The sequence below is a fragment of the Lolium rigidum genome, chromosome 4, assembly GCF_022539505.1.
Source record: "Lolium rigidum isolate FL_2022 chromosome 4, APGP_CSIRO_Lrig_0.1, whole genome shotgun sequence".
In the NCBI taxonomy this organism is placed as follows: domain Eukaryota; kingdom Viridiplantae; phylum Streptophyta; class Magnoliopsida; order Poales; family Poaceae; genus Lolium; species Lolium rigidum.
In genome coordinates, this window is record NC_061511.1 from 170,796,432 (window position 1) to 170,818,875 (window position 22,444).

The 22,444-nt window shown below is 42.3% G+C and overlaps 3 protein-coding genes and 3 non-coding genes across 8 annotated transcripts; 2 read left to right on the forward strand and 4 right to left on the reverse strand.

Moving 5' to 3' along the window:
• The first annotated feature begins 5,936 nt into the window (after positions 1–5,936).
• LOC124706307 (probable methyltransferase PMT14) lies at positions 5,937–10,865 on the forward strand. Of its 3 annotated transcripts, none has more exons than XM_047237962.1 (7): positions 5,937–6,028; positions 7,643–8,291; positions 8,534–8,744; positions 8,829–9,120; positions 9,545–9,907; positions 10,006–10,083; positions 10,350–10,865. In XM_047237962.1, the coding sequence occupies exons 2-7, from the start codon at positions 7,647–7,649 to the stop codon at positions 10,576–10,578; spliced, it is 1,818 nt and encodes a 605-aa protein (XP_047093918.1). In that variant the 5' UTR covers positions 5,937–6,028; positions 7,643–7,646; the 3' UTR covers positions 10,579–10,865. The 3 variants fall into 3 exon arrangements, with proteins under 3 accessions (XP_047093918.1, XP_047093916.1, XP_047093917.1); XM_047237960.1 differs by having other exon boundaries at positions 5,983–6,028; positions 7,637–8,291; XM_047237961.1 differs by lacking the exon at positions 10,350–10,865 and adding an exon at positions 10,160–10,220 and having other exon boundaries at positions 5,983–6,028; positions 7,637–8,291.
• A 915-nt stretch (positions 10,866–11,780) lies between these two features.
• LOC124650778 lies at positions 11,781–11,869 on the reverse strand. Its single transcript, XR_006987193.1, has one exon. It is a non-coding gene; the product is annotated as a small nucleolar RNA snoR14 (small nucleolar RNA).
• Positions 11,870–12,012: 143 nt separating this feature from the next.
• On the reverse strand, positions 12,013–12,094 carry LOC124650777. Its single transcript, XR_006987192.1, has one exon. It is a non-coding gene; the product is annotated as a small nucleolar RNA snoR14 (small nucleolar RNA).
• Positions 12,095–12,193: 99 nt separating this feature from the next.
• Positions 12,194–12,272, reverse strand: LOC124650757. Its single transcript, XR_006987175.1, has one exon. It is a non-coding gene; the product is annotated as a small nucleolar RNA U61 (small nucleolar RNA).
• Positions 12,273–14,021: 1,749 nt separating this feature from the next.
• LOC124708937 (tobamovirus multiplication protein 2B) lies at positions 14,022–16,408 on the reverse strand. The gene is made up of 5 exons (XM_047240580.1): positions 16,289–16,408; positions 15,596–15,661; positions 15,451–15,515; positions 15,114–15,273; positions 14,022–14,406 (listed from the first exon to the last, which is right to left on the reverse strand). Exons 1-4 carry the CDS (start codon positions 16,406–16,408, stop codon positions 15,141–15,143), a joined length of 384 nt encoding a protein of 127 aa, XP_047096536.1. The 3' UTR covers positions 14,022–14,406; positions 15,114–15,140.
• A 171-nt stretch (positions 16,409–16,579) lies between these two features.
• On the forward strand, positions 16,580–20,830 carry LOC124706309 (NADH dehydrogenase [ubiquinone] 1 alpha subcomplex assembly factor 3-like). Its single transcript, XM_047237963.1, has 6 exons — positions 16,580–16,726; positions 16,825–16,896; positions 19,467–19,583; positions 19,795–19,829; positions 20,092–20,192; positions 20,330–20,830. Exons 1-6 carry the CDS (start codon positions 16,617–16,619, stop codon positions 20,414–20,416), a joined length of 522 nt encoding a protein of 173 aa, XP_047093919.1. The 5' UTR covers positions 16,580–16,616; the 3' UTR covers positions 20,417–20,830.
• The last annotated feature ends 1,614 nt before the right edge of the window (positions 20,831–22,444 follow it).

Consider the following 22,444-nt stretch of genomic DNA (forward strand, 5'->3'; position numbering starts at 1 on the left):
TGCGTTGAGCTCTTTGTGCTTCAGCAAGCCGTTGTATAGGTTTGCGAAGCGGCGCTCGGAGTAAGCGAGGCAACAATCTTGAAAAAGGTCAGCCAACTCTTTGTTCTTACATGCCCGGTAGAAGTTTGCACAAAAATGCCTTATGCACCATCGGTGGTGCACGGGAGCATGCCCGGTAATGTCAAGCTCCACCGCTTTGAGAATTCCTTGATGACGATCCGAGATAACACACACTTCCTTTGAGGATGGTATGACCCTCGTCCTTATAATATATGGAAAAACCATTCCCAGTTATCATTGTTCTTAACCTCTACCAATGCAAAAGCCAATGGTACTAAATGGTTGCTTGTATCATTTGCTATTGCCACCAATAGTGTGCCCTTGTACTGCCCGGTCAAGATGGTACCATCGACGGTGATGACCGGCCTACAATGTTCGAATGCATTGCTCGAATAACCAAAATGCATGGTGAAATACCCTACTCTTTTACCGTCATGCAATATCATTTTGGTACTAGAAGGCTCCACCACATGAACCATGCCCGGGTTAGTAGCGGCCATCGCTAACAACAACCTAGGGACTCGGTTGTATGCTTCCTCCCAATCATCGTACAACATCTTGAATGCGGCTTGTTTGGCCTTCCATGCCTTCTCATACTTGACGTCGTAGTCAAAGCGGGATTTCACCGTATCTTTCACGGACCTAATGCTCATGGTTGGAAGTGATGATATCTCCGCCGAGAGCTTGTATGCAATGAACTCGGATGTGAGTTGACGGTGGTCCGGCTGCGCATCCTTGCCATCAAGCTTCGGCCCCCGGCACATGTGAGTGGCTACACAACTTGTTATGTGCCAAGAGGGGCCCTTTTTTGAAAGGTCTTGCACGGACAACCCATGGGCACTTTTTATCTACACATTTTAGCGTGTACCGTGTCTTCAAGTCCGAGTGAACAGCGGTGTAAGGGCGATGATGCTTAATCGAGAACTCCTTCAACCATACCTTCAATTCCAAGAAGGTATCAAACGTGAGTCCTTTGAAGATCATATCCGTTCTCGCATCCACATCTCTCTTGGAAATTGGCCTAGCTCCAAGAAGTAAACTTTTGCCACCATCAACCAGGGCTCCATCCGCAAGACTAACATCACGGAACAATGGTATTCGAATATCCCGTCTGGTTACCTTCTTGAAGATCTCGGCTCTTTCGGCTTCCTTAGCCGTCAAGCCATCCTCATCAACTTCTTCATCGGGTCCATCATAATCCGAGTCCGATGCATAGCATCGGGAATAAGGAATGGAGTGGTCCATGTCCTCTTGCGTAAAATATGCATCCAAATCACCGACATTGTTGTAATTCATCTCAAAACCATTATCACCATCATCATTGCTCGTCATACTCCTTCTCCAACGGTGGATCTTGGGCAATGGGAGATTGGACAATGGGAGATTCAGTGGCTTCTTCTTGGCTCATGGGTGGTGGAGTCCTAGCTTCAACGGGGGAGGAGCGCCGGTTAAGGTCAAGCTCGATATGAGCATCAACCGTCTTGGTTGCAAACAACTCGAAAGCCTTGTCTTGTGACTCGGCCACCGTATCCTTGTAAACGTACCAACGTTGCTCGGACTTGATACGCATTGTCTTCCAACGGTTGTGCATTCCAAACCCCACATTATGTCCTCCCTCTAGCTCAACACCATCATCTGGCTCATTCGAATTCAACTCAATCCTCACTTGTGCTACCACCTCGGCAAAGCTAGGGCTACGGTCAAACACCAAGTCAACCTCTTCCGGGTCCGGCTCTAGGTTTCCCTTCAAATAAGTATCCTTGTCCACATGATGAACATGAACAATTCTTTCCATCCCCCTAGCATAATGTGAACAACACATACATACATGTGTTCATTAGTTACCATAATTGACACAAATCAACCTAGGGTTTCTACCCATACAACCTAGCCCTACCACTTATCCTACTTCAACAAACCCTAAGATCCAACCAAATCTAGATCCACCCTCAAATCAACTTAGGGTTTCACATATAGGGTTTCACATGTAGATCCAACCAAATCCATCAATTAATTGGATGAAAAGAAGGGGAAGGGATGAGATTACCTCAAGGAACGGGTTGTGAACGATCTCCACGGACAGATCCAACGAAATCCACCAAGATTTGAGAGGGATTTGGGTGGGGGAGAGAGGTGGGGTGGCTGGTCGGAGGAGGAGGAAGAAGAGCTGAGCAGGAAATGAGGAGAGGTCGGGTTGGGGCGGGCGCGGGCGCCACACTTAAGTGGATGTGTGGCGCCCTTCCGAGCGGCACCACACTTTCAAAGTGTGGCGCCCATGTGAACGACACCACACATCCTGCCACGTCGGCTGGTCAATGGCGCGCAGCGTCGACCGCGCCACGTCGGCATGGATGTGTGGCGCCGTTCGCATGGACGCCACACAGTCAGGTGTGGCGCCGATGGCATGGCCGCCGCATAAAAGGGTTAGTCCGGTGAAATAGTTTGGCCAGAGGGTCATTCTGTGCTTTTCTTTCACAAATAGGTTATTTTTATCAAAATCGCCCCATTCGACGTTGGTGGCAAGGAGAAGAGACATGGCATCTGATAGAAGAAGTATTTGGCTAGTTTGGGAACATCTCTAAAAGATGTATTTTCACCAGAATGTGGTAATATAAAACGTTTTACATCACATTGCTAAAGATATATAGCATGAACAGATGATGTATTTTACATCATCGTTGCCGCAACAGGTGATGTAAAATACTACACCGCCTGCCATGACACATATGAACAATTGCATACACACATATGAAAAAAATAGTGTTGAACATCATCTAAAATAAAATCTAAACAAATTCAAAATAAATAGTACTAGACTATAAAATTAAAATATAAACGGTTCACCAAATATTTTATCAAGTAGCACACGAATCAACCTAAAAACAACATAGAATTCACCAAATATAATGACATGATAGAGATAATAATTTTATTGTTCATCATTCCACCTCCACCACTTTACCATGAAATTCTTCTGAAGATCCACATGCACACCCGCGTCTCGAATGTGATGTATGCCTCAACATAGCACTCCACTCGATTTCCACCTCTACGTGGCCGCACATGTTGACCCATCAAGTCATGCCTACCATAGATCTCTTTTTGCTACACTCATTGTCAATTATCATGTTATGCATAATCACACAAACATTCATGATGTACCAAACTATATCTTCATCCTAAAACTTCGACGGTCGTCTCGCAATCGCAAATTGATCTTGCAAAATCCTAAAAGCTCACTTCACATTTTTTCTAACCAAACCATCATCTATGGTGAGTACTGAGTAGTGACATGTGGTAGGTGTGCAGCTCACCTGAAAATAGTTGGTGCATGGTATTGTCTACTAACTTCTATGCTAAAAGTCGAGCTAACTATGCCTATTGTTATTTGCTACAGTTGGCAGCGGTGCATGTGGAGAAAATATACATATGTTGCTATTATATCCAGCCTATGTACAATTCATTCTCTGTTTGACATACTAGGAGTACGTCATAAACTTTGCATGGTGTTTATGAGTAGCAGATATATGGTTGAGCACGCATTTGCAGAACTGAATCGGTAACAACAACTGAATTTTATCAAATCCGAATGCCTCCTGGATTTGAATTAGAGTTTTTCCGCATGCGGTGGCAAAGCACAAAACTGTGGTTCGAACTGTGCGTATCCCTGTCTTATGTTAGTCCATTTAAAGGTTAAGTTTCACTCCTTTCATTTTAAACAAAATAGTTAAAGGTTTAGGTTTGTCCAAGCTCTACGTTTGACCGAAATTATGAGAAAATGTGTCAATATCCATAACAAAAAATTTAAATACTATTTTTTTAAACGGAGACAAAAGCTTTACCTCATCTATTAATTAAGAATAAAGTGCTCGGGTTTTAGGAAAAAACTGGACGAAAACCTACATCAACATGGCCAAGCCCACAAGAGAACAACACCAAAAAAAAATCTCTAAAACAACTAGAACCGATAACCCAAAAGCACAACGTTGCAAAGAAGATCTACTAAAAGGACATGACAACCCAAAAAGAGTCCAACAACTAATATTGTATGATGAACCTAAGAGAACTAAATTGGTGGGGTACATGGTGATATATTTTTATACAAACAAAGTTAAAATCAAGATAGTTTGACTTAGAATAAAGCTAGAACTTCAAATTTTATGGAATGACTGGGAGTACATTGCAACCACGCAGCATTGGGTGCCCACGATTGAGTTTGAACAATAACTGGATTCGTGGGTTCGCGCTTGAAGACTCTTACATAGTTAATGTAGGTCATCTGGCTATGGAATTTAGGTCTAGTTCTTTTGCTAGCTTAGGAATGCAAGGGGGATCCGTCAATATCTAAGCAGGTTTATTTTATCTCAAGTAGTGGCAATAATTTTTTGTTCTATCTCAAATACCAAGAAAGTTCGATCCATTGGGAACTATATTTAGCCATGTTGCTAGGATCTTTTATTTTACCTTGTGGGCTTATAGTTGTTCCTTTTCCTATCTAATCATTTAAATAGATTTATTTGTGCACATAAGTTTTTATCGGTAATTGTTGTTCCCTCTATGATGCCATAATTTACATTGAGCTAAGTTGTATTTTAGGCCATACTTTGAGAAACATAAATCATGAGAAAGTACATCTAAACATCTATCCTTGCGACGTATCAAAATAATTTAACCGAGAAGATGGGTTACCAACAAAAATGGTTCACTAAAAATAATTCGTGCCGCACAAGAATAGAAGATAATTCAGCAACACATCCTCCAACAAACATGGTAGATTGGAATCTTTAAGTATGTACTCAATTCAAGGACCTTGTTTAAAAAATGAAAATGACATTTGAAAGTTCTTTTTAAAAATACACGAGATGTAGATAATGGTGTAATATACGACTAAGACGACCTCGAGGCTTACTGTCTTGCATTGCACATGAGGTGGTGTGCTAGACAGGCTGGAGTTCGACACTCACTACTCTCATTTGGTTATTAATGAGTAATGATAATGCAAAACCATGGTAGTTCCTCCTCCCGGGGTGGGGCTAGTTTTTTTATGACGTAATACTAGTGTGGAAAAAATCAATCCGAAATTCCTTATACTTTAGGTTGAGCATAAATTTGTGGGTCTAGGTGCCATAAAGAGTGCACATTTTCAATGATAATTTGTTAGATTTGTCACTTCTATGTAGCCAAAACAATGAATTTTAAATTGAGATTTTACGCACCGACAAAATTCGATATGATCTACGCCTAGGATTTTTGTTTCCGATTCTACAAAACTTAGAATTGTCCAGTTTTCAAAAAAAAACTTAGAATTGTCCATTTTGAAATATTCAAAAACGAAGCTCGGGCTCCATTCGTGATCTCCACTAAAATCACGTCTTACACTTTGGAACGAAGGGAGTACAAAAATGCCTCAGCTCATCTGTGACGAGGTTGTCTATAATATTTGAATTTTACCATTCTCGGGACAGCACGACCATGCACATCCCAACACGGATGAAGGATAACGACCTTAGGTCCAGCTGTACCACGGCTCAGCACTATTTTCATTTTTCAGGACATCGGACAGATATTTGTTTTTCAGTCGATCAAACAGATAAACAACGCTCTTCCAGTCACACGAAAAAAAAATCCCAACCAGCCAACGCGACACAAGGCGCAACGCGCAAGTAACCGGCCGGCAGCCGTCTCTTGCCTACAACTCCCGTGTCGCTCGCCTCCGGTCCGCCCCTCTCATTCATTTGCCCCCTTTCCCGTTGTCCTCGGCCGATGAGCCGACTCCGCCGCCGCCCGCGAGCGGCCTAAGTCAAAACCACCAGCGGCCCCCGCCACCACCACCACCACCAAATCCCCTCTCCGCTGACGCCGCGGCCCCGCCCACCACCACCCCGCCGGGGAGCCCCTCCAGGCCGCCTCCGCCTCCCCGGCCCTCTCGAAGCCACCCCGCCCCCCTGCGGAGACGACACGGAGACAGGTTCGCTCGCTTCCTCCACTCCAAAACCCCTCTCTCGCTTCGATCCCCGCGCGCGCTAGCTCCCCATACCTCGGATTCTCTCGCTTCGCTTGCTCCTGCCTGCGTGCTTCCCGCGACGGATTTCGTTTTCGATTTTGCTTCGCCTTGCTCCTGCGGGTTCGGGCCTTGGGTGGAACTCCGCGCCGCATTTCTGTTCGTTGCGTGCTGCTTCTGATCCGCCTTGCGCTGTTGTTTGTGTACATGCCGTGGTTGGATCCGGATTTTCCGTGGTTGTGGTCGTGGAACTGCAGAGCTCACTCGCTGTCGTTGGAATTAGGGTTGACTGGGTTAGAAATCTGCGACGGTGGCCCCTTGTTTTATTTTAGTTCTGATTGTTATGGATGAAATATTGGGTGGATTTGCATACGCTTCTATCAGGGCTACTTCGTTCTGAGTGGCGAATTCTTAGCTAATACTCCTACGATCTCCATGTGCACGAACTAGGCCATTCTGTTGATGACTGCTACACGTCTTAGAATGCACCGTCTGAAGTAGACTTCTAGAAGTAGATTTCTAACGTGTGTTAAGCTCTCTGGTCTAAATTGTGCATGAGGCTTTGCCTGCTTTCATCTGGATCAGATCCTGACAACTAGAAGTAGATTTATTATAGCATGTGAAATTGAAGTCACTGCCCAATAATAAATCGTTGGTACTGTTACCACATATCATCATCATGTACTCCCTCCGTCCCACCAAAAGGGTCTCAGTTTTGTCAAAATTTGGATGTATCTACCTACTAGATAGTGTCTAGATTTCTAACATTTGATCAGCTCTTTGGTCTAAATTGTGCATGAGGCTTTGCCTGGTTTCATTTGGATTCAGATCCTGACAACTAGACGTGGATTTATAACATGTGAAATTGAAGTCACTGCCCAATAATCAATCGTTGTTTGTTGTTACCACTTGTCATCATCTGATGCAGTTGCCATATATTAGGATTTTAACTACTTTTTCCAGCTAGAAGGCGATTTTTTCAGCTAAATTGATGTGAGCTCCTTGCCAGTACACAAAGTGGGTTATTCTTTTGATGACTGCTAGTCTGCTACACAGCTACACATCTTAGTATACACCTTCTGTAAATAGACATCTAGAAGTAGATTTGTGATAAGCTCTTTGGTCTAAATTATGCATGAGGGTTTGTAAAAGATGTGATCGCCACTGTGTCAGCTGGGTTATTCTCTTGATGACTGCTAGTCTGCTACAGGTCTTAGTATACACCTTCTGTGAAAGCTACAGTATCTACTAGTAGATTTGTGATAAGCTCTTTGGTCTAAATTATGCATGATGTTTTGTAAAAGATGCCTGGTTTCATATCTATCAGATCCTAACACCTAGGAGTAGATTTATAGCATGTGAAATTGAAGTCATACCCAATAATCAATTGTTGTTTCTGTTACCTATTGTCATCATCTGATGCCATTGTCATCCATTAGGATTTTAATGCCTTTTTGTTTGGTTTGATTTGATACATCTGTGTTTCATTAATGTGGTGTGGACGTCTTGTGGATAAGCTGTGCATTGCAAATGTGTAGTCCATTTCGATTGAATCCTTATGTTTTCCTGCAACAATTTCAGGTTCATGAGGGGCTCGAGAATGAATCCAGGTGACCGTAGGACACGGAGCATCATGTCAGTAGTAATTGTGATGGGTTTGTGCGGCTTCTTCTACATACTAGGCGCTTGGCAGAAAAGTGGGTCAGGGAGGGGTGACAGTATAGCACTGAGGGTGGAAAAGGAAACCGACTGTACAAAAATCTTGTCAAATTTGCACTTCGAGACTCATCATACCATGGATGGTGGTAATCCGTTGGTCATGAACAGTAAAGTGTTTAAGCCATGCCATATTAGATACAGTGACTATACTCCTTGCCAAGACCAGAACAGAGCAATGAAATTTCCTAGAGAAAATATGACATATCGAGAGAGGCATTGTCCTGCGGAAAATGAGAAACTGCACTGTCTTATCCCGGCACCAAAAGGCTATGTCACCCCTTTTCCTTGGCCCAAGAGTCGCGACTATGTTCCGTATGCAAATGCTCCGTACAAGAGTCTGGCAGTCGAGAAAGCTGTTCAGAACTGGATCCAGTACCAGGGAGATGTGTTCCATTTTCCAGGAGGAGGGACAATGTTTCCGAATGGAGCAAGCGCTTACATTGATGAACTTGCATCAGTCATTCCACTTGCTGATGGCACCATTAGGACTGCACTTGATACTGGATGTGGGGTATGCCTAACAAACACATATTTCTTTCATTGCTTATCTGCTATTTACAGTATCGCTTTAGTAGTTGTAGTCTCAGTTGCATCATTGCTTAGTTTATGATGTACCTCATTTGATGTTAGTGTCTTGTGCATGTCTTCTTCGTCCAACTTTGTGGTATTGTCACATATATAATTCGGTCTTTTTTCCTTATTGTGTTGCATTATTGCCCTGAAGATTTGGAATAACATTTGGACCATGCGTAGGTTGCAAGCTGGGGTGCCTACCTAATGGATAGAAATATATTGACCATGTCATTTGCACCTCGAGACTCACACGAAGCTCAGGTTCAATTTTCTTTGGAGCGAGGTGTTCCTGCAGTAATTGGAGTACTTGGGACTATAAAGCTCCCATACCCATCTAGATCTTTTGATATGGCCCATTGCTCACGCTGCTTAATTCCCTGGAAGTCAAATGGTGAGTGGTGTCAATCGTGCACAAATGTTGGAATACTTGTGTCTATTGGAATTTTCACGAGCTATAGTATTTTGCTTCCTGCAGATGGAATGTACATGATGGAAGTGGATCGGGTTCTTAGGCCCGGGGGTTATTGGATATTATCTGGTCCTCCTGTCAATTGGAAGACATATTACAAGACATGGAAAAGATCCAAACAAGATGCAGAGGAAGAACAAAAGAGAATTGAGAACATTGCTGAAATGCTTTGCTGGGATAAAATCTATGAGAAGGGAGATACTGTTATTTGGCAGAAAAAGTTCAATTCAAATGCATGCCAGAACATGAATGTTGTGCCTAGCAAGATGTGTGATGTACAAGATGCAGATGATATCTGGTATGCTCCCTATGTATATACAGATATGCTGCCAACTACTAACATGCACATCAACTTCAGTACTGAGCAATTTAATAAAATTAATGAGCTATTTCAAGACAGCAAGTGCTTCTCTTTCTAGCTTTAAGATTGTTAACCTTTCTGCTGAAACATAGGCAGGCATTCTGCCTTTTATATTCACTCCTTCCATTATATAGGCACATGCCTAACATGCACATCAACTTGAGTACTCAACTGAGCCATGTCATAAAATTGATGAGCTATTTCAAGATAGCAAGAGCTTCTCTGGGGATCATTTCTAGCTTTGAGATTGTTACATTTTCTCTGATCATTTGTTTTGAAACGTAGGCAGGAGTTCTGACTTCTATATGTTCTGTCCTATCATTATAGTTTTAATCACATTTCTCTATGCTTTATACTATAGGTATAAGAAAATGGAAGCTTGTATAACACCTGTCCCAGATGGAGCACAGCTACAGAAGTTTCCAGAGAGACTATTTGCCATCCCTCCCAGAATTCTAGAAGGTACCCCAGGTGTTACAGAAGAAGTCTATGAAGAGGATAAGAAGTTGTGGAAGAAGCATGTGGATACATACAAGAGGATAAACAAGTTGATGGGGACTTCGAGGTATAGGAATATCTTGGATATGAATGCAGGCCTTGGAAGTTTTGCTGCAGTGCTTTATTCTCCTGGCTCCTGGGTCATGAATGTTGTGCCTACGATATCAGAGAGGAACACTCTCGGTATCATCTACGAGCGAGGTCTTATTGGCATATACCATGATTGGTGAGTCCTGAAGTTTCCCTGTTCTGGTATCTATCGTCAATGATATGTTATTTGTTGAAACCGTTCCTGAATTACCTTTACTTTTGTGCTGTTATCAGGTGTGAGGCCTTCTCTACGTACCCTAGGACATATGACATGATACATGCCAGCGGCGTCTTCAGTTTGTATCAGAACAAGTAGGTGATCTCTTCTCTCCTGGTGATACTATAATGACAATCCATGCACACTTACATGAATTTGTGCACTTGTTAGGTGTGACCTGGAATACTATAATGACAATCCATGCACACTTACATGAATTTGTGCACTTGTTAGGTGTCACCTGGAATACTATAATGACAATCCATGCACTCTTACATGAATTTGTGCACTTGTTAGATGTGACCTGGAAATACTATAATGACAATCCATGCACTCTTACATGAATTTGTGCACTTGTTAGGTGTGACCTGGAAGACATTCTTCTTGAGATGGATAGGATCTTGCGTCCAGAGGGTGCTGTCATACTACGGGACAGTGTAGAGGTACTGAACAAGGTGAGGAGGACGGTGACAGGAATGAGATGGAAGTCCAAGCTACTTGACCACGAAGATGGCCCCCTTGTGGCCGAAAAAATTCTGATTGCTGTTAAAGACTACTGGGTTGGCAGCGAAGAAGGAAACCGTTCATAGATTCTTGATCCATGCATCATGATTTTCTATCAATGAATAGATTTTGTTCATATCATAGATACAGATCTCAGTTGAGATGCTATAGTCGACAAACAATGGTGATCCTGCGTAGATGCTGGTTGTTCATACGTTTTTCCAGGGTGTTAAAACAAGACTTAACTGATGAAATTTTCCAAAAGTTTTTTGTAGGTAATACAGGCCTCTGATTTTCAGTAAGGTTTTGTTGTACTGAGATGCATTTTATATCTTACATGTTTAGGGAATGAAAGCAGTTCAGGTTGGTAGAATGGGAACCCTTGTTTGTGATGTTCTTCGGTGGATTGGAGATGGTGGAAATATTCGTTTTCTGTGATTGAAGAAACCGTTTACTCCCGCTCTAAGTACTTTGTAACAACTTCAAACATTTTGCTATTTGGCAGATTTTGGCCTACATTTTGCGTAAGTATTTAGGACCAGAGGAAGTACTTGTTGAAAGCCCCATACAGTAGGACAATGACATCTATTGTACGCTTGCAGCTACGATAGTGTTCATGTACTTCGAGAACTTCGCGTTTCTATTTATAGAGTGGTTTGAAAGTGGCACTAAACCCTCATTGTCAACTACTCTATAGTGAAAGTTCGAGCAAGACAGAGCACGAAAGTTCAGCATTACTTTTGGTGAATGCAATTGAACCGCTGGGTAATGCAATTTATAGTTGCAGCCTTGCAGCTACAATAGTGTTCCCGTACAACTTTTACAAAGGTGTCTATTGTCATGCACCACAAAGTCAGGACGCGAACGCTACCAAGAAGTCATCGTTAGAAATTCATCCGTTTCTACACGTTGCAACTTCTCGTTTTCTATCTCCGATGTTTCACACTGATTTAGTGAATGCTTCTTCTGCATTCGTACGCTGGACGCCAGGTGCTCAGATAGTCATCGTCCCAAGAGGCTGCATCTTCTCGTTTTCTATCTTCGATTCCGTGAATGCTTTGCCCGCCTTGATGCACAATGTGCCAGTCGCTCAAACAGCCATAGATAAAATTCCGATAAGCTTTGACAGGGCTTCAACTTCTCGTTTTCCATCTTTTTAGATTGATTTAATGAGTGATCATTTGAAGGTGAAATATTATCTTTGAAAGGGCATAAACGAGCAAAATAAAACTGCTGCAAAAGTGAGATCTGACTCTAGCTATAAGAAAATCTCAGGGATCAAAGAGATGCGATCAGAGCCTGTCGGGATGTATGCGTGTCTTCACTTTGTGACATCAGGGGATTGACAGACTATCATACATAACATCATCACCTCACATCAAAATCAATCTCCAAACAAACGAGGGGTTAGAACTTCATGTTCCCGATCGTTGACGCAACTAAAGCGCGGTCAATTGAAGGAAAATCATGTAACAGATTGAGAGATTACAGAAGAAAAATCATCGGAGTAGAGAAAATATGCGATCAGAGCCTGTCGGGATGTATGTGTGTCTTCACCTTGTGACATCAGGGGATTGACAGATACATTAATCATCACCTCGCATCAAAATCATCTACCAATCTATCTACAAGCAAACGGAGCAAGAGCCTACGAAGATCAAATCGAACAATAACAGAACTGGATAGAAGCGAAAGGAGGGGTGGCTCAGAACTTCTTAGAGGGTTGTGTTACCGACATCGACGCATCCGCCTCCGGCACAGGTTTCGTTCCTCATTGCGGACACCAATTAGAGCAACCAAGCTCCAAAGAACCATGTAAAATTTCGCAAGAAAGCAGACAGAAAAACGAAATTGAGAAAAAAACGGCTTCAAGAGAGGCAATTGAAAGTTGCATCAGAAAATTCAGAACGCAATGGGGCTTGGGTCACATGATTCGGTTCAAGACGGCGGCTGATGAAAGCAGCAGTGCGCGCCCTTCATCTTATAGGGAGCGGGATGGGAAACCCTAGATCTTGGCAGGCCAGTGCCATTGGGCTTCCGCAGTTACAGATAAGGATAACGGAACAATGAGCCTAATGGCCCAACTTGTGGGCTTGGGCCAGCTTGTAGAAATTACGTGTGCAAAATAAACTTCTTGAAACCCTCTGAAAAACAGGTTCTAAAAAAACTAAACTGAAAATCAAATTTGAATTTCAGTAGTTGGAACTCTATTGAACTTATTTCATTATCAAACAAATTGAGAAATCATGTTTAAAAAATATAGAGGTCCCTGCATAGGGCAACTAATCTAGTAGTTTTTTAAGAGAAATATGTAGATTCCATAAAACGACTTCTCTGTTTCCTCTAATATAAGATGTTATATGTTAGTATTTCAACCAATATAGTATATTATGTAACGGGTGTAGTAGTAAACAACGAAAATCATTGGTTTTCAACCAAAATTTAAAGGCTGTAAAATGAATTATCTGAAAGACGGACGGAGTAATCTCTACACAAAGACTCAAAATAAACACGCAAAACACGAAGTTAAGACCAAAAAAACCAAATGAATCCCTCATGCTCTAAATTAAAACTCTCGAATTCCTGTTCTACCTAGAATTGGACATAAAGTTTGTTAACATCCACCATGGAAGCACTTCGTCATGTGAGGCATAACGAGAGAAACAATCTTGCAACTTGGGCCAGGGAATCACCCCCATCTTGGCAAAGAGAAAAATCGTTGTCACCACTCCCGGGAAGTAGGATCCGGGTCCTAGATTCATCGAGTCTGAAGAAGTTGAGCAAAAATCTTGTCATGCTTGACAAATCAACCATGGATCGGTGTGAGACTAACCCCACATCTCGATTGATACTAAAGGAAGGACCACCATCTCGTGGGAGGATAATTTTTTCGCAAGCTGTTATTGCAACCGTTAAAGATGAGACCACGAACACGTATGCACCTAATAGAAACAACATAAAATCAGCCTTGCCCAACCTCGTGTAAAAATGAAGTGCTTGGATATTGAGGTGGAGGCAGCTAGGGTTCGTGGCTTCAGGCTGTCATTGCTCCTCCATAGAACTTCGATTGAGAACTAAACAAAACAGCCTTTGCTCAAGAGCATGTGCTTTCGTTGGATCATGCGTTAAAGGGAATGTTGGATTTGATCATAAGCCAACCCCACCAAAAATGTGGCTACCGAATATTTTGGTCACAAGTTTGGTTCTCCATGTTTTGACCAATGTTGGCAGGAAAAATGAACTAGAAATAGACAAAGATCTGGTAACGATCCAAGAAAGAGCCCAAATTCTAGCCAAGAATAACCAACCTTTTTTAGATGAAGAACAAACAATTTGTATTCTTGAACTTGGTCATCAACCAAAAATATCTTACTATTAAAACTGGTTTCTCCATCAAAGTTCATCAATTTAACTAGAGTTCACTAAAAGTTGAAGCATTGTAAGTCCGGGATATAACAATGTCACAGGCAATACACATAACACATTTACTGGCATTGGCTTATCAAATGGACAAACAAAGGTTCAGATATCAGATGTCATCTTATCTTCTTTCATTTTATTGTACATACAAATGAGAAGGGCCAACACCAATGTTTATCTTAATTAGCACTGAAGCCAAACAACAGAATTTACAATAAGAACTATCAAAGTGATAGTAGGTTCATTGCTTCAGCCATCCAAACCACAACCCACATATAATTGTTTCACACACTAGAGATCCCATACTAACAGAAGTTCAAAACTTACAAGAATTCACTAAGTACATTGTGTATATCTCGATACACCAGTACACAACAAGGGCCCTTTGCACATTCCGGTCACCAGAGCCGTGCCAACTACAAGTCTTCAGCTGGCTACTACCATGTTCTCCAATTGAAGTCAGCTGAGCCTAGGCCTTGGTGAGAAACTGATGTCTGCTATCAAATCGAAAAAATGGATCAGTTTGTTCAGATGAAGCAATCCCTCTGTTTGAAAGAAATAGAGTGACAAGGTTCTGCACACCAATGCAAAAGTATGCAAAAACATCCACATTTTTTTTTTCAGGTCTAAGGTCGGGGAGCAAATTAGTAGCTCAGACTCTTACTAATTCCACAGTTTGTAGTTATTAGTAACTTGGTATTAACCCCAAACATTTCTCAGACACAATTCTATGCCTGTTTGTGTGCCTACTGCCGAGCAAACCCAAAAAAAGATCTACATCCATGGAATACATCATACTCAGTATGTGATGTAAAGTGACCATAGCAATTTGGAACAACTATAAAAGGTCTAGTTTTAGTCAATTGCTGAAAGATGTCAATTACACTGGTGAACTGATTATTAATGAAGCAATTGTTAAGAACAATCGAATATGTGGAAGCTAGTTTTTAGTTCGCTTCAGATCACATTAAATTTCAGAATAAACACTAGTCCCTCCGATCCATATTAACTGTCTCTAATATGAATGTATCTAGACATATTTTAGTTCTAGATACAACCATACTAGCGACAGGTAATATGAATCGGAGAGAGTAGCAAATATTAGTTTGACTGTAGATAATCATTAAAAAATCAATGTATTTATGCACCAAATAAACAAGAATAGAGCTACTGGCCCAAACAATAAAAAACTATACATTACCTGGGAGCATAAGCATCAGTAAACACATCAGTCAACCCTAAGTTCTCCAGACTCAGTATTATTCTGATCTTTCTGTAACCGAGAGGCAGGCAAAATAGATTTGAGTTGGGTGTTCTCCATGTTTGATAACAATTGCGTGACAGTCTTAATTTGAGAAGCACTGCATAGTTTAGAAAAATGATGTTACCAGAGGTGACACTGAAGAAAAAGAATTTCAACATAGTCAGATTCTGTTGAGAATATATTATGGTGACAGAAGCTCTTCAGATAAGCTACAGTTGGTTTTAACGATTCTTTCGAAGAATGAATATGCATGACATGAAATCGGGATAATCACCTTTGCAAACTACTGTCCATAAAAGCATCCAAGGAAGAAATTACATTAGGTAGTTGTTGTAGCACCTAAAATAGATGAGGATACAAATGTTAATATGTACATTACAAGGATATAGTTTCTCATCAATGCAAAATGAGCATCTTACGTGCTCTGTGTTCTTCGTAAGAGATGTTTTTGCCAAGAGATTCTTCGGGAGTTTCGCCAAGTGGACCTGTGACAAAATGTTAGTATAATGTAGTTGTAGAACTGCCCGGTCAAAAAAAAAAGTTGTAGAACTGTAACACTCTTGAATGTATTTCTTTTGGACATAGACCCAAGAATCACGTATATGTCACTCTTGAATTCAGCGAACTGGCTATCTGTAGTTGATATACTGAGTCTAGTGGGTTTGCTCCATAAGGTCTGGACAAGAATGAAAACACAGAAACAAAATAGCGTTGTAATACCATGCTGCATCTGCACACTCCAGATCAGCATTTTCCAAGTTTCTCAATGCCAATCAAAACTCTAACTACTTGATCAATGTCGATGGAAGATCTTCATCCATATACTAAATTATAATATGCAACAAAGAAACTAGGATGCAAATCCTAATGGCGTCAAAATTCATTCAAAACCTAGTAGTAGCAAAGTGGCAGTACTACATCCATCATAAGATTCACAACCATGGGGGCACATGAATAAACATCATGCAGCATCAGGACCTATCTCCTGTCAAAATTTTCCAGATTTGACTAATGGTTTTTGTTTTTATCACATCCAAAGGGATGCGGAACATCAAGGAACTCGTAGATAGTTGAAGCAGACAAGGAGGAGAGGGAGAGAGCCGGAAAGAGACCTGGGCAGGGGAAGACTGTTCCATGAGCTGGAGGAGGTTGGAGGTGGACTGCACCGCCTGCCCTATCTGCTCGGCCACCGCCGCCTTGGCTCCTCCGCCGCCGCCCGTCGCCGCAGCCATCTCCCACGCCGTCGTCGTCGTCCCACACGGCAGCCTCAAGATGATTCGAGGCCCAGCCCAATCAACTGCAACACGGGCCTGATGGGCTGTCCTTCAAAGGACCCATTCGTAATTCGAAAGACTTATCAGAGGTGCTGGGCGCAAAACTTCCGATCCCCTAGAACACGACGCGGCTCCACCGGCCGACGGTGAGGAAGAGTAGGAGGAGATGGCGGCGGCGCGGGGGCAGAAGACGCTGGCGACGCTGGTGAAATCTCTGCGGAGCGGGCCTATCTCCAACTCCAGCGCCCCCAGGCTCAGGCACCTCCCGTCTCTCAGGTTCGCATCGGCTTCCCCTCCCCTTCCTCCTCGTCTCTCTCCTGCTGATTGGATGATGCGTGCCTAACTTGACCGCGATGTCGATTTGGTTTGATCAGGAGGACCTTCTCGCTCTACGACCAGATCAACCTCATCGACAGCGTCCCCGAAGACCAGCTCCGCTTCCAATCGTAACCTTTCCTTACATCATCCCTGTTCCATTTCAATTCCTTTCAGCTTTTGATCTGCGATAGTAAGAATGCCCTCTTCAACATCTGGAAAAAAAATGCCCTCTTCTAAACCTATCTGTGAATCTTTAAATTTCTGGAATGTGCTTGAATTCGGTTGCGCTTTAGGCATTTGATGTATGATCAACGAATCATCATGGTATTTTGATAGATTTACTCGAATATTAAGGTTGGTCTGGAAGTTTAATTACAAAATTATCTGAAAGGTCCTGTGGTTGATTAGTGTCCTGAAGTTTAGTTGCAAACTGGTGTTCTTTTCTTAAAACTAGATACCGCCTACGGAGTGATGTAGCTACTATTGTTCTAAAGTGTAGTGCTAGTCAGTTGTAGGAATAAACCAGAACAATCCTTCTAGAGCTATATGCTGAGAATCCGTACTATCACGAAATGCAATGTCATTTTCCAGCAGATGTAGTGAAACTGAAGAGGTTTTGGTTAGAAGTGATTATCTTTCATATAGGATAGTTAACTCATATTCTTGCTTGACGATGAAGGGCTCCAGCCCCCCATATTTTTTTCTTTTTATCCTTTAGTTGCTACATATATAAAGTCGATGTTGTACTGCTACGAAGAATTTCTGAGAATTGATCACTAACTTCCACAAAAGTAAATTGACCACTTTTGGGCTGAACGAAGAGGAATTTTAACATGTTTGAGTGATCTTTCTTTTGCTGCACAGTCATCTTTTCCTCTCAAGTTATTTTAGTTTCCTAGCCAAAAGGAAATTAGCAAGGTGGAAGTGGTTTCTTATCCTAGGGTGCGGGTGTGGGGGATAAACTATTCTGAACTACTCTTGCCGATTCATGTTTACCTTAAGTTCGCTCCTCAATTATAAACGCTTCAATTGGTTGTTGCAACATGCAAGAGGTGGATGAACTTAGGATTCATTTTTTTCTGGAAGGGTGATAAGGAAAACAAACAGGAATGCCGCTGGTAGCAGCCAGCTGATATGCTAGCGGTTTGGGTGTTCCAAACCTCAGATTTAGATACATGTCTGGTTTTGGAAAGCATTATTTTAATGCTCTGATGACTAAGTCTGTCACACCAATAATTTGTTATACCGGTTTTCCTTGTTAAGCTGCATGGTACTCCTTATAAGTAAGCCTTGTACTGAACTGTTTTTTTATATTCAATAGAAACTGGAGAAATGCTTTGGATTCTCACTCTCTCTTGAACAAATCACCTTGCACTACTGTCATGAGGGGTGGATAGGACAACATATAGCCTTTTATTTACATTCTTCGTTACCTTGTCGAACTTGACATAGGATAATTAACTCAGTCTTGCTTGACGATGAAGGGCTGCAGCTGCCCATTTTCCCTTTTTTATCCTTTAGATGCTAAATAGATATATGAAGTGGATGCTATACTGCTAGTCTGCCACAAGAATTTCTGAGAATTGATCACTAACTCTCAAATTATTCTGGTGTTCCTAGCCAATATGAAATTGGCTAGGTCGAAGTGGTTTCTTATCCTGGGGTGGAGGTGTGGGGGAGGGAGGATAAGCTACTCTGACCTACTCTTGCTGATTCTTGTTTACCTTATGTACGCTTATCAAGTATAGATGCTTTTGTTTGTTCCAGTTTGCAAGAGGTAGATGAACCTAGGATTCGTTTGTTCTGGAAGGATGATAAGGAAAACGAACAGAAATGTCGTTGGTAGCTGGCAGCTGATATGTATGAGAAAAATATCAAGTTGTTCGGGTGTTCAAAACCTAAGATTTAGATGCATTTCTGGTCTTGGGAAGCATATTTTAATTCTCTTATGAGTAAGGTTGTCACACCAATTTTTGGGCATACCTGTTTTCCTTGTTAAGCTGCATAGTACTCCTTATAAGTAAGCCTTTGTAACACCCCGACCACCCCCGGTCAGGCCTGTTACCCCTGGCAGCTCTGATCTCTAGACTAGCCCCACAAACCAACACATGTCTTTCCTGCGCACTTTATCCTCACTTGTGCGCACTCGGGAACTACTTCCCGGTCGGTCACCCGTCCTCAAATTACTCCAGGCCAAGCACGCTTAACCTCGGAGTTCTTTGCTGATGAGATTCCGGTAAATAAGTTGCAACTTGTTGGTATTAGTATCCTATCAATCCTATTAAGCCCTGGGCCCTTGTACTGAACTGTTTTTTATATTCAATAGAAAACTGGAGAGATGCTTTGGATCCTCAGTTTCTCTTTAACGAATTGTCTTGCACTACTGTCATGAGGGGTGGATAGGACAACATATAGTGTGTTTTTTTACATTCTTCGTTACTTTTTCTAACTTTTGTTTTATTTGCTGTGAATCATCCTGTCAGTCTCATTTATAGGGAATTGACAAGAGTAACCGAAATTGCCAAAACCAGTGGTTTGGGACGCACCTGAATTTTTCCATGACTTGGCAGTTATATTCTCTTGTTATGCTTTCAGTATTTTGTGTATTTTTCTGATGAAAATTTCATTACACCATGTCATTTAGTTTTTAGAACTTGTATATTTCATCAGATGACTCAAATCTGTTCTGCCTCTGCAGTTACGATGACACTGGGTTCAATATTAACAATGTAAAGTATGAAGGCAGCTTGCTGATAGTAGAAAACAAGATAATGACCTGGACACCCAAAACATTTGCAGATATAACTGCGGAAAGGTAGGGTTCGCGCTTGTACTTCAGAGGTTGATGATGGTTATGTATTATTTGCTCGACATGGTCATGAGCAATGTATTATTTGTTGTATACATGTCTTAAGCAATGACTCAATTCTATTAGACCATCTCTTTACAGTAGTGCTTTTGAATCTATTCATGTTTGTGTGTCTGTCTGTTATTTACTGACAATCTAATTCCTTCTGATAATGCAGTTTATCAATCTTCAAAGTTGTGCACCCAATCCCAGGTATCGTGGCCAGTACTCTACAGTTGTTCATGGCCTTTTCTTATGCTAATACTATTGTTTTGTCGTGCAAGATGTTGCTGTCTGTTTCTTATTTCCTTGTTGGGGCTCAACAAGTTGCTCTAGTTTTTATCCAAGTACAAGTGTTGAAAAACTATTTGCTTCAGTGCCGAGGGGTGAACCAATCTGGTTATGTTCTGCATATTCCTGAACCAAACTAATGTTGATGTGTTCGTAACATCAAATATGCTGTACTTGTCTCCAGAGATTCTAATTCTTGGTTGTGGGAAATACGTCCAGCCGGTCAGTCCTGAGCTGCGCAAGTTCATTCGGTCAACGGGGATGAAACTGGAAGCCATCGATTCGGTAATAACGTTCAAATGTGTTTCCTCCGTTCCACATAGCTGCTATGTTGTTAACCTCAGTTCCAAATCGAAGCTTTGATATCTATGGTGTAAACTCTTTAGCCCCGCATGCGCCTAATGCTCCGTGTTGTTTGGCAGAGGAACGCGGCTTCGACGTATAACATTCTGAATGAAGAGGGGAGGCCAGTCGCGGCTGCAGTTCTTCCATTTGGAGTCGACTCTTGATACGTCAGTCAGCAGAGCGTCCTTGTGTTCTCCTAGAAGTCAACAGAGCTGACATAAGACCTCTCTTGTACCTCGTTGTCGTCGAAACCCGTAATGGTCGATGGCAATTTGTGTTGATGTCTTGTTGTCCGCTCCTTCCTTTTTGTCCTTGGGAAGAACCACCTTGATCGTGAAGTGTATCCTCTTGTAACCCCGAAAAGGAAAAAGGAAGAAACAAAGGTTTCCCTAGTGTGCATCAGAATAATGAGTGCCAACTGCCAACCTGACGGTGTTTTGTATTAGGCCCAGGTTTATCTTTTGGGCATGTTGCTCCTGGGATTCATCTGCCGTGATCCGCCGACGAGTGTGTTGATGTGTTTCATTTGTCTGTATTACAAAGTTTATTTATAAATATGAATTGACTTTTGTGCCAAATGCCAATGGTACCAGTTGTTTGCACAGTACTGTAGAGTAGGGAGGAACTGTCGTAGTACGTTGCCGACTTGGTGAGGAATGAGGAGGGGAATTCCTGGTCCGCTCACCGCAGGATCCAAGTCAAGCACGTGTCCTCCTCGTGTGGAATACACGCTGCCGACTTCTCGGCCAGGCAGGCAGTTTCCACGGCGAAACTCGGAGAACCGTATATGCCTAGACGTGCGACTCGTCGGGCTCACGAGTGATGACCGGCGCAACAGCGGGATGTAGCTGACCTGCGCCACACGCTGATCGGTCCTCGAAAGCAAGACGGATTTCGCATCGTTTTATCCGTCCCCGTCTGCCTCGACGGGCACGTTTACTTGCATCTGCGTACTAGCTGGGCAAGCGGAGCTCCAGCCAGTTTCGCATTGTTGCTGTCTGCCTTGTTGCATTGCTATCTCCGCGCCCACAGGCCACAGCTGAGCGCAAGTCTCCAACTGCCCAACCCCCAGCACCCCACAAGGCCCCAACAGGATCCTCCTCCCTCTCTCGTGGCATATTCCTCTCCGCAAATGGCCCGTTGCCGGACACCGTTTCCCAGTACGGACCAGTACGTTACGTACACACTCCAACACAAATGGGAGTTGCCGCTCACCGCACCCTAAGACACACACACCCTAGGACACACACACGACGAGTCAAGTGTGGCTCGGTTTATCTTTCTGTCTGCTGCTTTTGACGAATTTAGTCTTTCTACTTAAAAATGTTTCCAAATTTATTATCCTCGTCAATGCCAGTGAATAAAAGAGAACCATGTCATAAGGCATGGTGGCATGCCTTCCCTCGTTAGTGCTTCAATTTCACATTTTCTTTATTTTTCTGAATACTACCTCCATCGCAAATCTTAAGGTTTTATTTTTTCTAAAGTGAAACCAATTAAATTTTTACCAAACTTTTAGAACAATATATCGACAAATATAATGTTCTGTGGATACCATACGAAAATATATGCCATCATCTATTTAATGATATTAATTTTGTATTTTGCATATTAATGATTTTTTGGTAAAAACTTAATCAAACTTGACATAGTTTGACTTTCTAAAAATAATATAAGCCTTAAGTTTTAGGATGAAGGTACTAATTGGTAAACATTGCCTTTCACTTTAAAGAATGTGGCACTCCTCGTAGAGTGTGTTTCCTAGGTTGTACCTATTTCCTAGGCCACAAGGTGCGCTCGGCCCGACCCGAACAAGCAAAGGCTTGGACCAGCCCGAGTGGCCTGGCCCAATCCATGCCTATTTTGCGCATTACGTAGCTCGAGCCTAGCCTGACCCGACGTTTCGGCTCAAAAAAAAACATGCCCGAGCTCGGCCCAACCTAGGATTTTTGGGTCAGGGCGGGCTGCCTATGCCCATCTGTAATGGTCACGTAGACCAACATAAGATCTAGCCGTGAAGAAAGCAACAAGCAAGAAACAACTTCACTTGGGTGTCGTAAGTGTGGAATAGTTTCTGGTCAAGGATCTTGAACCAATGCAGCAAATGCTCTCTCAATGGTGACTCTAAAGTTAGTGTGTTTGATATTGAACATTTCTTTGTGTTACGCGGTATGCTCCATGCAGTGAACTTG

Excerpts from the sequence above, each read along its gene's own strand:
- LOC124706309 (XM_047237963.1), top strand. The coding sequence starts at position 16,617 with ATGGCGGCGGCGCGGGGGCAGAAGACGCTGGCGACGCTGGTGAAATCT. Across the intron at positions 16,897-19,466 it reads GACCAGCTCCGCTTCCAATC|TTACGATGACACTGGGTTCA; the intron begins GTAACCTTTCCT and ends CTGCCTCTGCAG. Across the intron at positions 19,830-20,091 it reads AGTTGTGCACCCAATCCCAG|AGATTCTAATTCTTGGTTGT; the intron begins GTATCGTGGCCA and ends ACTTGTCTCCAG.
- LOC124706307 (XM_047237962.1), top strand. The coding sequence starts at position 7,647 with ATGAGGGGCTCGAGAATGAATCCAGGTGACCGTAGGACACGGAGCATC. Across the intron at positions 8,292-8,533 it reads CACTTGATACTGGATGTGGG|GTTGCAAGCTGGGGTGCCTA; the intron begins GTATGCCTAACA and ends GACCATGCGTAG. Across the intron at positions 8,745-8,828 it reads AATTCCCTGGAAGTCAAATG|ATGGAATGTACATGATGGAA; the intron begins GTGAGTGGTGTC and ends TGCTTCCTGCAG.
- LOC124708937 (XM_047240580.1), bottom strand. The coding sequence starts at position 16,408 with ATGGCTGCGGCGACGGGCGGCGGCGGAGGAGCCAAGGCGGCGGTGGCC. Across the intron at positions 15,516-15,595 it reads TTACGAAGAACACAGAGCAC|GTGCTACAACAACTACCTAA; the intron begins GTAAGATGCTCA and ends CATCTATTTTAG. Across the intron at positions 15,274-15,450 it reads ATGGACAGTAGTTTGCAAAG|TGCTTCTCAAATTAAGACTG; the intron begins GTGATTATCCCG and ends TAAACTATGCAG.